The sequence below is a fragment of the Coregonus clupeaformis genome, chromosome 8 (genome assembly GCF_020615455.1).
Source record: "Coregonus clupeaformis isolate EN_2021a chromosome 8, ASM2061545v1, whole genome shotgun sequence".
In the NCBI taxonomy this organism is placed as follows: Eukaryota; Metazoa; Chordata; class Actinopteri; order Salmoniformes; family Salmonidae; genus Coregonus; species Coregonus clupeaformis.
In genome coordinates, this window is record NC_059199.1 from 59,296,254 (window position 1) to 59,311,897 (window position 15,644).

Genomic DNA, 15,644 nt, shown 5'->3' on the forward strand with positions numbered 1-15,644 from the left:
GTATTAGAGAGGAACAGGAAGAGAGAAGCCCAACTCGGCGGAAAATCGGTTTCCCTCCAGCAGATGGAGATGTTTCGTTGTTAAGCCCTCCAAGCATTGAGTTTTTGAATAGAGATCAATCGGTGTCGAATTTTGTAAACAAAAACAAAAAGGCTTATTTGATAGAAGTTTCGTAACGCTTAAGTTGTTACGAGTGTACTGATATAAGTAGGACACGTGACATCCCAGCAACTTTGAGAATAAACACTTTATTTCAGAGTTGTCTCGAGATGGCTATGCATATTCATGACATGAGGCTGGTTGAATACAGACGGTTGACGTCAACAACCTTCATCGAATATTCCGAAAAGGATTATAATAATGAGATGTATCCACCAATCCAAAGAACGAATAGACGGGCGCTAGACAGCCCGCCGTGCCGCTTTGTGGATAACGACTTCCATTGTTAGGGCGGAGAGACGTGTATTTTGTCAGTATATTCAAAAAAGGGGGGCTTGCCAGAGGGTGTGGTTTGTAGCCCTGTCATGGATATTTAGGGAGAAAATACGCCACCTAGTGTCGGAGGTTTAGAAATCTCAGAACTTTTCTATATTTTCCAGTTTATCTGGCTGTCACCTTGTACATATTTACCTGAAAACAAACGTGGAAATATAAACAGTACAATATTGTATCTAAACATCATTATGGTATATGTATGTATAACAACAGGGAGTATATGTGCTAGCCGTAAAACTGTAAGGACCCAGCCGTATAAATACAACGCACCCTCTCTCCAATCAAGTCGCTTGCTTTAGTCGTCAAGGGAGATGAGAAAAATATGCATTACATTTATGTCAGGAAAAATACAACCCAGATGGGTTGGCAATGCGTGTTATAAAGACGGCGAGTGTGGCTGAGCGGTTGCCCAAGTCACAAGAAGTTTGCAAGGTAAATTTACCAACTAGTTATCTACCTACTTTAGCTAGCTGAATCGGCCAACCTTAAAATCTATAAAGCAAGCTATGTGGATTGAGTGTAATCAAGGTGAGATTGTTAGATAACGCGAATAATTAAATGTGCCTGGAGATTGGAGTGTTTATGATGATTTACTAGACTAGAGTCTCTGATTTACAGTGATGTTCTTTCACAGTGTACTGACACACTTCCCTCAATGATGTATAACTACATATTGAGTTTAAAGAGAATTGAACTAACGCAACACGTTTGGTTGTCTCTCAGGAACGAGAGTTGCCAGCAGTGGTCGATCATTTCATGGTGAGTTTTTGTGGCATCTGGAGGGAGACCAATAATGCGAAGTCATGGAAGTTAGATCCATTGTTGTATGCGTACCGCCCGCAAAGGTCGTCAAGTGTACTCAGCATTAATGTCGAAGTCTCATTACATTTTGCATGTTAGAAAGGCCACATTTAACGTGTGAATGTGCTGCACGATGTTCCAAGAAATTTAGTTTGTTAACCATGGCATTTTGTCAGGCCAGTATTGGATGGCATTTACGAGTAAGTTAGATAACTAACGTTACTAGCATAACTCTGTTGCATCCTAGGTGGTCATCAGAATGGCTAACAATTAACCGAGTTATTGGTTAAATACAGTGGCGGCTGGCCGATAGAGGGCGCTAGGGCGCCGCCCCCTTAAATAAAATTATTTAAAAAAATAAAATAAAAAATAAATACAAATAATAATAATAATAATAAAAACATCAGTATGTCAATATTTGTGTGTTTGAAATATGGAATGCACACAGTAATATGTGTAAGATATGATAGAAAATCATATTCGCAACCTTTCCTCTGCCTGTCAAACGCCTCGTCAGCTCTGGGCGATACAGAAAGTGCCCAGAGGAGGCGGGTCTACGTAGCAGTTAAGCCAATTGCTAATTTAAGATATGAATGTATGACATAAAATGTAGCCAATCAGCGATCTTAAATCGAATCCAAGGAGGGCGATTATTTTATCGCCCCCAAGCTCGCCCTGATAAAATAAGGACCGGGCTCCAGTGGCGCCATTTTTACTAGACGACAATGGCGAGCGCAAACGCATACTCCTCCAAGACCCAACCCTAACTCGGTGAAATCTCTCCTCCAAGATCCGTTTGAGAGGAGAACTTTGTCAGAGAAAGTTCGGGTGAAAGAGCTGGGCCCAGATCAACCTGACCTCTCAATCAGACAGCAGGCTAGCGAGAAAGGGAAGCAGTATATGCGCGGCTTCTCCCGTAGCTGGTACACCAGGAAGGCTTGGCTAGCTGGGTGCACTGATGCTAATGCTTTATTTTGCTTTCCGTGCTTGCTTTTTAAAAACGACGGGTCAGATTCAGCATGGACAGGTACCGGAGTGAGGGATATGAAGCACCTGTCAGAGAAGGTAAAGAAACATGAGAACACCAGGGCACACATGGACAACTCTGTAAAGCTAGCTGTATTAGGAAGGGTGAACATTGCTACGCAGCTGGATGACGGCCACAGGATTGCGGTGAGGAAACACAATGAGGAGGTGGATAAAAACAGGCACATTCTATCCAAAATTATCGATTGTGTGAAGTTCTGTGGGGCTTTTGAGTTGGCCTTGCGTGGGCACGAGGAGACTGACTCTCGGACAACCCCGGCATTTTCCGGGGCTTAGTGGATTTTGTTGCCTCCCTCGACAGTGTGCTGGAGGAGCACCTGAAGACAGCTACCGTTTTTAAGGGCACGTCAAAGACGATACAGAACGAGCTGTTGGACTGTATGCTGTCAGTGCTTAAGGATTACATCCTGGAGGAAGTAAAGAGTGCTGATTTTATCGCCATTCAAGCTGACGAGACGACTGACGTTTCCACCCACTGCCAGTTGGTGCTTGTGATACGCTACATCGATGCTAAAAGTAACGTCCAAGAGCGTTTTTCGAGTTCATTTTGATCGAGAACGCAACCGCCCGACACCATCGCTACAGCGCTGCTGGAGAGGCTCAGCACCATACTCTCACATGGACAAAGGCCAAACTTATTGCCCAGGCTTACGACGGAGCAAGTGTGATGAGGGGAGCCACCGGCGGAGTGCAGCGTAAAATAGTGGATGTGTACGAAAATGCGCACTACGTCCACTGCTATGCACATCAGCTGAACCTCATCATGCAGCAGGCTACTTCACGCATCCCCAGGATCGGCACTTTCTTTTCCGACCTTGCAGGATTTTCTGCTTTCTTCTCCAGGTCTCCCAAGCGAACCACCGTGCTTGACGAAGTGGTTGCGCATAGACTCCCAGAGCCTCTACAACACGGTGGAACTTCCACAGTCGCGCTGTAAACACTGTGTACGAGTACAGGGATGACCTCCTAACGTGTTTCCAGACCATCAGAGACTCTGGGAACTTTGATGCCCCCGACTGTCAGAGAGGCGGGGGGCTTTGTGAGGATGCTCGAAGACGAGGCTTTCTGTTTTTTCCTGGCACTGTTCCACAAGATCATGCCAAATGTGGACATGCTTTTCAGCCAGCTGCAGAAGAGGAACATCGACCCTGTCTTCATTAAAGCACTTGTCCAGAGGTTCACAGACAGCATGCTAACAATCAGGTAAATAACTATATTTACTATTGGCTGATAAAGATGTTGTTAGAAAGATGAATAGTTCACTTACAACAGTTTAAAAGCCTAAATGTGTCTGGTCATCAAAGTGAGTGATTATCATAGAGCCGTCACAATTATATTTGTTTTAGTATTTTAAAAGGAAAGAGAAGACACAATCAGACGTTGATAATAATGCAGGAAAGTACTACACAGTTTGTAATAATTATTCAGGTGTCCACCAGGTCAATTTCTAGAAGAGGCCTAGTTGTTATTGAAGATTAACTTTATTGCTAAGTGCACAGCAGAACAAAATGATGTTGCATCCCTCTCACAAATGTAATAGAAAAAGGCTTTAAAACGTAATAACATCAGTTAATTATGTACATCACAGGTTAAAAGCAGTTACTAGACATAGTTTGTGTGTATATACACACTATCTGTCTGTCTGTCTGTCTGTCTGTCTGTCTGTCTGTCTGTCTGTCTGTCTGTCTGTCTGTCTATATATATATATATATATATATATATATAAGTCACTGGTTGTGTGTTGAGGGGGAATTACAGTGAGTTAAGAAGTCTGATTGCAAGTTATCAAATTAAACTTTATTTTTTGGACCTAGGGCCTCAATTCCCTCTTTGTGTGGGGACAGCGCATCTGACGAGCAGCAACAGCCCATCAAGCGACGGAGGATGCTGGGACCAGGAGAACAACAGAGGTTGGCTATAGAGGTAAGTTGTGATGTAATTGTCAGTGTTTCCCCCTATAACTTTTTTTCAGGCCTGGTAGTATGTAGCCAAAACCCTGAACAATCAGCACCTTGGTAATCATATACTTGAGTTGGACATAGGCATGTGTCAGTCAGGATCACTTGCATCAAAATAGCTTAATTGCAAATTAAAGCTGATGATGTATCTTTTACAGGTATGTGATACCATCCTGAGTCATGCCAAAGAGAGGTTCTCCTTCACCCAGCACCTCATCAGCGCAACACTATTGCACGGAGAGTTGTTCCCACAACACAGTGTGAAGTTCCCCGATACAGCGCTTGAAACAACCGTGGAGGCGTACCCCATGTTGAACAAGGCCAAGCTCAAAACCGAACTGTCCCTCATCTATGAGAACAGTGAGTTCAAGGCTTGTAGTGGTGCAGTGCCCCTGTACCAGTTCTTCATGGAGAACAACCTTCAGAGCACTTTCACAGAGACTGCCAGCCTCCTCAAGATCCTCATCACCACACCCATGACAACTGCTGAGTCAGAAAGGTGCTTCTCTACACTGAAAAGGATCAAGACCTTCCTGAGAAACAGCATGACACAGGATCGCCTGAACGCTCTGGCCATGCTCTCCATGGAGAAGAAACTTGTCAGGGACATTCCTGACTTTAATCAAAGGGTCATTGAGAGGTTTGCCACTCAGAAGGACAGACGGGCAAAATTCCTGTACAAATAAGATGACAGACACACACACACAGAGCAGCTCTGGCCGCATGTTTCTTTGTATATAGTTGACCTTAGCATAAAAAAATCCAGTTATATATGGTACTCTAGAAAGTCTTAATAGTGTCTTTGCTAATATTACTGTATATATGTTGTTTTGTATCAATTAATTGTTGCAGTTCTGGAGCACATTAACAATTAGTCACATTTAGTATGATCATAAAATACTGTATGCTATTCTTCCAGTCAAAGGTTTGAGTTCATCCACTTGATATCCATTTCTATATTATACATCCTTTTATACAGTGTAAGATTTCCTATAAACTTTATAATAATTTCATGTTATTGTCCACTTTCCACTCTGTTCTGACAGCATGCCTGTTGCGTTGCCTGTTTACTACCAATGGTGAAAAGTTCACTTTAAATGCAAATGAAAGGCTTGGGTTTGTGTAATATGTTTTTGTGTAAGAATGCCTCAACTTTTTAATATTGGCATTAAATAATTACTGAATGTTTCACTGAGCACTGCTGTCCTGCAGTTTGTGTTAAAATATATCGCGATGGTTACAGGAAAAAAAAAAGTATGGCACAGCCCCACCGAGAATATTTTTCACCAGCCGCCACTGGTTAAATATGATGATTCGATAAAAGACAGTATTTCGCAGCCGTCTTCATCGACCTGGCCAAGGCTTTCGACTCTGTCAACCACCGCATTCTTATTGGCAGACTAAATAGCCTTGGTTTCTCAAATGACTGCCTCGCCTGGTTCACCAACTACTTCTCAGAGTTCAGTGTGTCAAATCGGAGGGCCTGTTGTCTGGACCTCTGGCAGTCTCTATGGGGGTGACACAGGGTTCAATTCTCGGGCCGACTCTTTTCTCTGTGTATATCAATGATGTCGCTCTTGCTGCTGGTGACTCTCAGATCCACCTCTATGCAGATGACATCATTTTGTATACATCTGGCCCTTCATTGGACACTGTGTTAACAAACCTCCAAACGAGCTTCAATGCCATACAACACTCCTTCCGTGGCCTCCAACTGCTCTTAAACACTAGTAAAACTAAATGCATGCTCTTCAACCGAATACTGCTTGCACCCGCCCACCCGACTAGAATCACTACTCTCGGCAGGTCTGACCTAGAGTATGTGGACAACTACAAATATCTAGGTGTCTGGTTAGACTGTAAACTCTCCTTCCAGACTCACATTAAGCATCTCCAATCAAACGTTACATCTAGAATCAGCTTCCTATTTCGCAACAAAGCCTCCTTCACTCATGCTGCCAAACATGCCCTCATAAAACTGACTATCCTACCGATCCTTGACTTCGGCAATGTCATTTACAAAATAGCCTCCAACACTCTACTCAGCAAATTGGATGTCATCTATCACAGTGCCATCCGTTTTGTCACCAAAGCCCCATATAATACCCACCACTGTGACCTGTACGCTTTTGTTGGCTGGTCCTCACTACATATTAGTCACCAAACCCACTGGCTCCAGGTCATCTATAAATCACTGCTAGGCAAATCCCTGTCTTATCTTAGCTCACTGGTCACCATAGCAACACCCACCCATAGTATGCGCTCCAGCAGGTATATCTCACTGGTCATCCCCAAAGCCAACACCTCCTTTGGCCGCCATTCCTTCCAGTTCTCTGCTGCCAATGACTGGAACGAACTGCAAAAATCTCTGAAGCTGGAGACTCTTATCTCCCTCACTAACTTTAGGCGTCAGTTGTCAGAGCAGCTTACTGATCACTGCACCTGTACACAGCCCATCTGTAATTAGCCCACCCAACTACCTCATCCCCATAGTTATTTATTTTGCTAATTTGCACCCCAGTATCTCTTTGCACATCATCTTTTGCACATCTATCATTCTAGTGTTAATACGAAATTTTAACTATTTTGCACTATGGCCTATTTATTGCCTTACCTCCATAATTTAATACAGTCGCACACACTGTATATATATTTTCTGTTTGTATTTTTGACTTTGTTTTGTTTATTCCATATGTAACTATGTTTTTATCGCACTGCTTTGCTTTATCTTGGCCAGGTCGCAGTTGTAAATGAGAACTTGTTCTCAACTGGCTTACCTGGTTAAATAAAGGTGAATTTTTTATATATCTATATATCTATATCTCTATATCTGAATGGTTTTGCAAACTATGCTGAAATTTGACGTTTCTTTTGGTTATCAGATGAACCCCTGTTGACACTATACACATTCAAAGTTACAGAATGTTGGGTTCTACAGAATACCATGTGTTAACTCTTTCGCCATCTCTAACACAGCATGCTTAGGTTCCAGAAGAGGCTCGTCTCCTGCGCTGTGGGAAGAAGACATGGCTGGATCACAATGAGAACGCCAACTCCCCGCAAGTGTTCAGCCAATCGGTGAGAGTAATGCAGAGCAGTCAAATGGCAGTTGGATCCCATCAGTGTGTGCATTCATGATTTCCCAGACTAGTCTCTGAGAACATCGTGAAGTTAACTTCCCAGTGCTCTGGAAATGCATGCTGGGTATCATGCCATTTGAGGAAGTGCACGTTCCTATTGATTCTAATGCTTTTATTCCTTTCTAGACTGACAACGATTGATGGATACTTTCTGTTGCAAGTCTCTTACCCCTTGATGTGGAATGATACTTGCTAAGCATTAGTCTTCATTGAGGTTTAGTGACTCCTCGCCTCGGAGTACTAGTGGCTGTGAATAAATGCCCTAAACCGTAGCTAAATGTATTTATCCAAGTACATATTTTTGCTTGTCAGTGATGTTTACCACAGTAACATTTGAGTTAAACGCCCATGAGAATACTTTACATGCACTACCATCTGAGACATAAAAAGCAACATTGTTGAATCATTTGAAAGTCAGGTTGTGGCAAATATCTTATGACTTGCTGTGTTACCTTTCCAGGTTCTGCTGCTTGATGGCAGAGGGCATTTAATTTGTCCACTTGCTGCCATTGTGGCAAAGCAAGTTCTGCTGGGTGAGTTTTGAAGTCAAATATTTATTTTGATCCATTAATGCCTATCTAGTGACTGATCATTATCCAGTCCGAGGATTTCATGTCACTTGACCTGTGTAATTACACCTTGATATTGACCTAGCTATGTTTAACGTATAGCTTGCTACAGCTGTCGGTGATGCTGCTTAACCTACATTGCTTGAGTAAACTACTATGATAACTCACATTACCATCTGAGACAGTGGATATTATATAGTGGGCCTGTGTACTTGTCCATGTTTCATTACGTAATCATGATTTCTCTGCATGCAGGCCACAAGGTGGTAGTTGAGGGTATCAACGTATTTGGAAACTTTTAGTGTAACAAATGTAAGTAACTGACACACTGTATATTGTTAGGTTGACCTTTTTTTGGTGTAATTAATGTTTTTTTTAGGGATAATGCCTGTAGCGTCTATATTGTCTATGATTTGGGTTCCTGAATTAAACTGATGCTTTCTCGCAGCGCGCTGAGACACTGACGTGTGAAATGTCAAGAGTAGGCAGATCAAGTAGTCTTAAAAGGAGATTATATTCCTGTTCTCATATTGCAAACATCACTACTTTTTTTTAAATGTCTTTAAGGGTGACTGAGACATCAGTGGTCTGCATTTATGGTATCTATTCTGGAGGAAGACGATGCAAAGTCTTGTATGTTAGATCCATCTGTATGCATTACTGATGATTTCCTAGACTAGAGTCTCTGAATACAACATGAAGTTCACTTCACAGTGCTCTGATAAGGCATATCTGGTATCATGCCATGCAGAAAGTTCCAAGTGAATCCAACTTCACTAATTTCTTCCCAGTCTTAGACTGTGGGGTGGAGACCTTAATTTAAGGGGCCCTATGTTTTGGTAAGTAATGCACTTCTGCCTCAGGGCTGCGTCCCAAAGGGCACTATTCCGTACATGATGTACTACTTTTGACTTAAGGCCCAAAGGGGTGCCATTTGGGACAGCGGCTCCTTTGAGAACTCAGCCAGTGGGTTGTTCTGGTGTGAAATGACAACTTACTAGCGTTGCTGACTAAAGCATGAAGTTATTTCACAGTGCACTGACCATAATTGTAATTTGCTTAATATTGGGTGTTGCTGATGGTATCTTCTGACAGTAATTCTTGGCCATGAAATCGGTTGCAAGGCACATTGTAATGGAGGGAGTAACTGCTTCTTTTTCATTTCTTGAGGTTTGAAGTGTTGCTGCATTCTCCTGCCCAGACTGCAGATAACACCAGGATCACTTGTGTACGTTGACAGGTCAGTACAAAAGACAATTGTTTTCTTGCTGTGTCTTTTGTGATGAATATACTAGATGAAAGTGTCTGATTTACCATGACGCTCTTTCACAGTGCACTGACACATTGCAATTTGTCATAAGTTGTTCCTAATATCATGTTATGTGGTTGAAACTGAAATGTTGGTCTTTTTAGGCCTGGAGGATCTTGAAAACGATGGGAGATTCTTCAAGGGCTTCAGTTGTGAAATGAAATGCTTCTAAGTAAACATTTAGTTGATTGGATTGTAAACTTTGCTGTATCCTGTGCATATGACCAATATTAACTTGGATTTGATTCCCCAAAGTTGCCAAGGCAACAGTCAAGGAATGTTGGTGATATGACATGTCCCTGGACTCCTTCCTACCAGAGTTTTCCTAAGTAAAACGCTTTGTGTCAACTGCTGATGTAAAAAGGGCTATCTAAATAGAATTGTTAAAGTCCATTGCCACTAATCAAGTAATTTGTGCTTGCAGCATTTGAATAAAAAAATGAAGTCATCCTTGTACTGTGTATTTTTGTTTGTTTTTACTATGGGGGGGGGGGGTTTGTGATGGGGTTGGGCTTGCAAATTGTTTAGTATTATATCTAACACGCAACCATAGGTTTTATAAGGTTGCCCTTGTAAGAGGTTACTAACCAACACCTAAGTGTTCAATGTCGAAGTTTCACATGAAGACTAAATGCATCCTACATTTTTGAATGTAGTCTTCAAGCAGTAGGGAATTAAATATAGTTCCTTACAGTGACTAAACAATTGGGGGTATTTCACCGGCTGTGTAAATGCGAAGCATCCGGTTCGCGGTTCCCCTCACTACCAAATTTGGTGCTGGAGGAAGCCCAATATCATTGGGAGAAGATGGATTTTGGCCGAGAGTCTGCAAATTTTCTGATCGATTAAACATTTGATCTCCATACGGTTTAATTTCCAAAACTAGAATCTGTAACCAACAGTGGACTGGGTTTTGTAGACTTTAACCTTTGCCAAAGTAGAAAATAAAGGCGTGCAAGTGCTAATTGAGTTATTGCACGCACGCACTTCACAGATTAGGTGTTCCTAAAAGGAAATATGCAAATAAATGCTAGAACGCGCCAACAGGATCTCACTAGCCTGTTCTTGGCTTTGCCCACCTTGCTTGTTCTGCCCGCTATGATTCATTTGCTCCCATTGGAAACGAGAGGCTCTGGTGTATCTTGGGTTATTTATGCACATCTTTGGGACAGTTATCGTCCCTTTGCTGCTTTCACTCGGCTCGGAAGTATGCCAGCTATTTCCGGTTCCAGGTGCGTTCTATTGTATGCTAACCAGTTAGCAGCTTCAATTACTATGCAGCTAATCGGCGAGTTGGCAGTTTGGAATAAACATCTAGCTAATGTCGTATGGACACCACTGTAAAATATGCCAGTCGATTGAGTGGATACATCCGCAACGTTTAGATAAAAGTTAATTACATATGGTACGCAAATAAACCTATTTTGCCAATAAATTGTCGATAGCTAGCTACGCTACGTGGATGTTGTCGGATCTTGGCTAGCTAACAAACAGTCATTGGGGACAAGGTGAGCGAGTGTTGCTTTACCAACTCCACAATTTGATGCGAGTGACAACTGTCTAATAACTTAATTTAACAAGACTACCGTTTAGATAGCTAAACGTAACATTTGCTTGGAATTGTATTGTAGTAAGATTATCTAGCTCCTAGCTGGCTAATGTTAACAAAAATAGTAGTAGCTAACAAGTTAGCTGTGAATTTGTGAACTAATTTGTTAGCTAATTTATGAAGAGTTATAGCTAGTTATGTTGTAACAATGAGTTGACTCATATTTTAATGCCCCCCCCAGGATCAAGAAGTGGAAGAGACTACACGCAGTTTGATTTGAAGATATAATATTTCCTGTTTATCCTTAGGCTGAAGAACTCCAGAGAAACACATTGTCAGAGTTTAAGATTTGCTTGCTACATTCCTCCTCTAAACAAGAAGAAAGTATTTACCCTGTGAAGTTAGTTGGACATGTACTTCAGAAAGTACCAGAAAATATTGTAACCAAGTATAGTTATGTATAGATTATAAGAGAGACAGTTTTACATGTCTACGGTGTAAAGATTAGGGATTCCATTTTAAGCTAAGTTATTTGTATTACTCCAAAAGTGTATTTTGGTATAGTTTATTTGTTTGTATATGACACTCACTGTTATAAGAGCAAAATTGGCTAAAGCAAGGTGAAAGTCTATTTGGGGAAGACATGTAGCTAGTACCTCACATTGGAATTTTCCCTTGGGCGTTGGTGTTGCGCTTTGTAGGGACCGTATTGTTGGTTTTGATATAACGTTGAACACACATACAGGTCTTTCATGTCCTGAGGTGCACACCCTCTTAATTCCTTGTATCTAACGACAAGGAGAGTTAATTTGACTCATTAATCTAATGTACTATATACTCTAACAAAACCTTTCAACAAAATCTTAGAGCTGATAGAAATAATATATAAAGTTTAACCCATTATTACATTCTTGATAAGTTCTTTAGTCTAAAATCCAGACAGAGTTAAGGGCACTAAACTAAGGTAGCTGACATGACAGCTGTAGTAGGAAGGGTTTGGGGGTGGGTGCGTCCAGCAATCTCCTACCGGCCCTGGGGCAGCAAAGCAGCACCTGACAAAACCATGAGGGAAGAGAGGCAGACGAGAGGCAGCTGGGGCTTGGGAGGGTTAACAACCTGGGTTTGGGGAGCCGGACAGAAAAGGCAAACAAGTGACCAAACAACCTTGATTGAGGAGTACTGGGAAGCAAGTGAGGAGAAAATCCAGTCCATGGACATTGGAGATCTGGGCGTGGCCAAGCAGGAGGCTGAAGGGAAAGCAGAACATGGTGGCTCCAGATGGTGGAATAAAATTCTGCGGTCCTCAGACTTCCTCTGGCCAAAAACAGCTGAACCTGGTGGCCTCAGGCAGAGGAAATGTGTTGGCGGAGGATGGGACTCTGACAACGATGGGGAGTATTCTGACTATGGAACCCCTCCACCATCTCCCACACCTACCTCTTCCTCAGCCTTCCGGTTCTTTGCACGTGCCTGGAATGGGGAGATAGTTCCGGAACACTACGAGATCTGCTTCAACCTCCTTCGCCACCTGTTTGACCTGTTTGTGGTGGGTTTCCTGTGGACTGTGTCCCCCCCTACCAAGTTGGTCCTGGAAGTGCTAGGGGTCCAAGGAGGACTGAAGTTGTGGCTCCATGGAATGGCCATGTTTTCCGTCTCCACTGTTGGGATGGCAGGACTGCTCTGGTTGGTCCAGGAGTATCTTCCACAGTTTGCTCTGGTGTACGGCATCGTGCAAGCACTGGTCATCTCTGTCAGCGTCCGGCAGAGTGTGATCTTAGGAGAGGGGGATGAGGTGGAGGAAGAGAAAGTGGAAAAGGAGGTGGAGGATGAGGAAGTGGGAGACGATGGGGAAGTTACAGAGATGTACCTGACTACAAAATAATACATCAAAGGAAAGATGATCCTTGAAAGAAAGTTTGTTTTGGTAAGTTCTTTCAGTCTCTTCTCCCTCTTTCTGTTGGATTTTTCTGGTCTCTCTCACTGTCCTGATCTGCACAGTTTTCAAACTACTACAGCCTTGGGATGTCAAGTGTGAGTGTTGGTTAACGAAACGCTCTTAACCGCTAGGCTACAGACCGCCCTGCTTGGAGCTATTTTAATCTGTAGCCTGCCACTAGCGGCTCTGCTTGGAGCTAATTTAATCTGTAGCCTGCCACTAGCGACTCTGCTTGGAGCTAATTTAATCTGTAGCCTGCCACTAGCGGCTCTGCTTGGAGCTATTTTAATCTGTAGCCTGCCACTAGCGACTCTGCTTGGAGCTATTTTAATCTGTAGCCTGCCACTAGCGGCTCTGCTTGGAGCTATTTTAATCTGTAGCCTGCCACTAGCGGCTCTGCTTGGAGCTATTTTAATCTGTAGCCTGCCACTAGCGACTCTGCTTGGAGCTATTTTAATCTGTAGCCTGCCACTAGCGGCTCTGCTTAGAGCTATTTTAATCTGTAGCCTGCCACTAGCGGCTCTGCTTGGAGCTATTTTAATCTGTAGCCTGCCACTAGCGGCTCTGCTTGGAGCTATTTTAATCTGTAGCCTGCCACTAGCGACTCTGCTTGGAGCTATTTTAATCTGTAGCCTGCCACTAGCGGCTCTGCTTGGAGCTATTTTAATCTGTAGCCTGCCACTAGCGACTCTGCTTGGAGCTATTTTAATCTGTAGCCTGCCACTAGCGACTCTGCTTGGAGCTATTTTAATCTGTAGCCTGCCACTAGCGGCTCTGCTTGGAGCTATTTTAATCTGTAGCCTGCCACTAGCGGCTCTGCTTGGAGCTATTTTAATCTGTAGCCTGCCACTAGCGACTCTGCTTGGAGCTATTTTAATCTGTAGCCTGCCACTAGCGGCTCTGCTTGGAGCTATTTTAATCTGTAGCCTGCCACTAGCGACTCTGCTTGGAGCTAATTTAATCTGTAGCCTGCCACTAGCGACTCTGCTTGGAGCTATTTTAATCTGTAGCCTGCCACTAGCGACTCTGCTTGGAGCTATTTTAATCTGTAGCCTGCCACTAGCGACTCTGCTTGGAGCTATTTTAATCTGTAGCCTGCCACTAGCGACTCTGCTTGGAGCTATTTTAATCTTGCAACCAGAGAAAAGGAACTGTGACCTTCTCCAAGTTGTGTGAAACCAGCTTGAACTAATGACATATTTTTTTGGGGGGGAAATACATGTCATTACAGTTTACATAGAGCGCAATGATGTAGGAAGAAAGGACGGGGTTTTATTTGCCAGAAGGGGTGCTGCTATAACAGCCACAAGCAACAGCAGGCCCACTGGATCAAAGTGAGGGTTCTGTCCCTTTAATAGGGTCTTATTGGAGCTCAGCTGGTAGAGCGCGGCGCTTGTAACGCCAGGGTAGTGGATTCGATCCCCGGGACCACCCGTACACAAAAATGTATGCACGCATGACTGTAAGTCGCTTTGGATAAAAGCGTCTGCTTAAATGGCATATTATTATTTATTATTATTATTCAGAAGTGCACTTTTGTGCCTGAAAATGAAAACAGGTGTTTATTTTTGGGCAAGTTGAGGTTGTCCCTGCCTCTATCAGTCTGTTTTCTTCAGGTTCTGCCTAGTGAATACAACCCAGACATTCAGTCTGTTTTCTTCAGGTTCTGCCTAGTGAATACAACCCAGACATTCAGTCTGTTTTCTTCAGTTTCTGCCTAGTGAATACAACCCAGACATTCAGTCTGTTTTCTTCAGGTTCTGCCTAGTGAATACAACCCAGACATTCAGTCTGTTTTCTTCAGGTTCTGCCTAGTGAATACAACCCAGAGTTTCAGTCTGTTTTCTTCAGGTTCTGCCTAGTTAATACAACCCAGACGTTCAGTCTGTTTTCTTCAGGTTCTGCCTAGTGAATACAACCCAGAGTTTGTCTGTTTTCTTCAGGTTCTGCCTAGTGAATACAACCCAGACTTTTACAGCTACCAGTTTAGTTTTTCAGCTGTTTTCATCTCCTGTTGTTATCCTAATGACCTTCCCATATCATGTTGTCATGGTTACCTTTAGGCTAATTTAAAGCATTTTAACCACAAACTTTTTACTGATCATTAGCTTTTTTTTCCCCACAGGCAATCATCTGACATGGAGGAAAGTTGGAGGGAAGACGGATGTTTGGGGGAGGGAGGGAGGGAGGGAGGGGGGGTTGTTGTTTGTTTGTTTCGAGACCCTGACGTGGAGGGACTAAGGAGTAATGTTTCGAGAGCCTATCAATGCAAAGACAGTCACACGAAGAGAGCTGAGCCCAACAGACACAGAATGCAATGATGAGAGGCTGGAGGACTTGAAGCTACATTTCACCTCACTGCTGTGATGTTCAATAGAGCTGAGGCAAAGTACATCCACTGCAATCTTGGTCATATAGGCCCAGTGATAACGCTGTTGTCATCTCTCAGTTCTATTGTTCTGCCTTTTAGTATCAGAGTCCTGTTTCCCTCCCCCTAAAGTACTTTTCTTTGATACTCAAATTCATACAATGACGTTTTATTAGACATGGCAAGAGGGATTATTTTGTTTTGTTCAGATTAATTTTTGAATATCTACTCGACAGATACCAGCACCTTTTTTCATAGTTTTCTTTCAAGGCTTGATGTTTGTTTTTGGACATGAGCTTTATTTGCCTTTTTATGTTCATTTCCTGTGCCATAATACTGCATGTGTGGTAGTTCAACTTTACAAGTATGCCTTAGTACATTATCCCTGTCTTTCTCCATGATAATCATATTGTTAATAGCATTGTAAGTACACTAGAAATTGAACACATATTTATGTATTTATCTGTCTTGA

At 42.7% G+C, this 15,644-nt stretch overlaps 1 protein-coding gene, 1 long non-coding RNA gene and 1 other non-coding gene across 4 annotated transcripts; all 3 read left to right on the plus strand.

Moving 5' to 3' along the window:
• The first annotated feature begins 817 nt into the window (after positions 1-817).
• LOC121573014 lies at positions 818-9,751 on the plus strand. 2 transcript variants are annotated; one of them, XR_006001949.1, is made up of 7 exons: positions 818-927; positions 1,219-1,254; positions 7,278-7,379; positions 7,902-7,974; positions 8,266-8,322; positions 9,181-9,250; positions 9,424-9,751. It is a non-coding gene; the product is annotated as an uncharacterized LOC121573014 (long non-coding RNA). The 2 variants fall into 2 exon arrangements; XR_006661367.1 differs by lacking the exon at positions 8,266-8,322 and having other exon boundaries at positions 819-927.
• LOC121573128 lies at positions 7,746-7,826 on the plus strand. Its single transcript, XR_006001994.1, has one exon. It is a non-coding gene; the product is annotated as a small nucleolar RNA Z195/SNORD33/SNORD32 family (small nucleolar RNA).
• Positions 9,752-10,398: 647 nt separating the features above from the next.
• LOC121573013 lies at positions 10,399-14,978 on the plus strand. The gene is made up of 3 exons (XM_041885049.1): positions 10,399-10,827; positions 11,110-12,792; positions 14,930-14,978. The coding sequence occupies exon 2, from the start codon at positions 11,842-11,844 to the stop codon at positions 12,748-12,750; it is 909 nt and encodes a 302-aa protein (XP_041740983.1). The 5' UTR covers positions 10,399-10,827; positions 11,110-11,841; the 3' UTR covers positions 12,751-12,792; positions 14,930-14,978.
• Positions 14,979-15,644: the final 666 nt, after the last annotated feature.

Bases quoted from the DNA above. Each gene is read 5' to 3' on its own strand.
- LOC121573013 (XM_041885049.1), top strand. From the start codon at position 11,842: ATGACAGCTGTAGTAGGAAGGGTTTGGGGGTGGGTGCGTCCAGCAATC.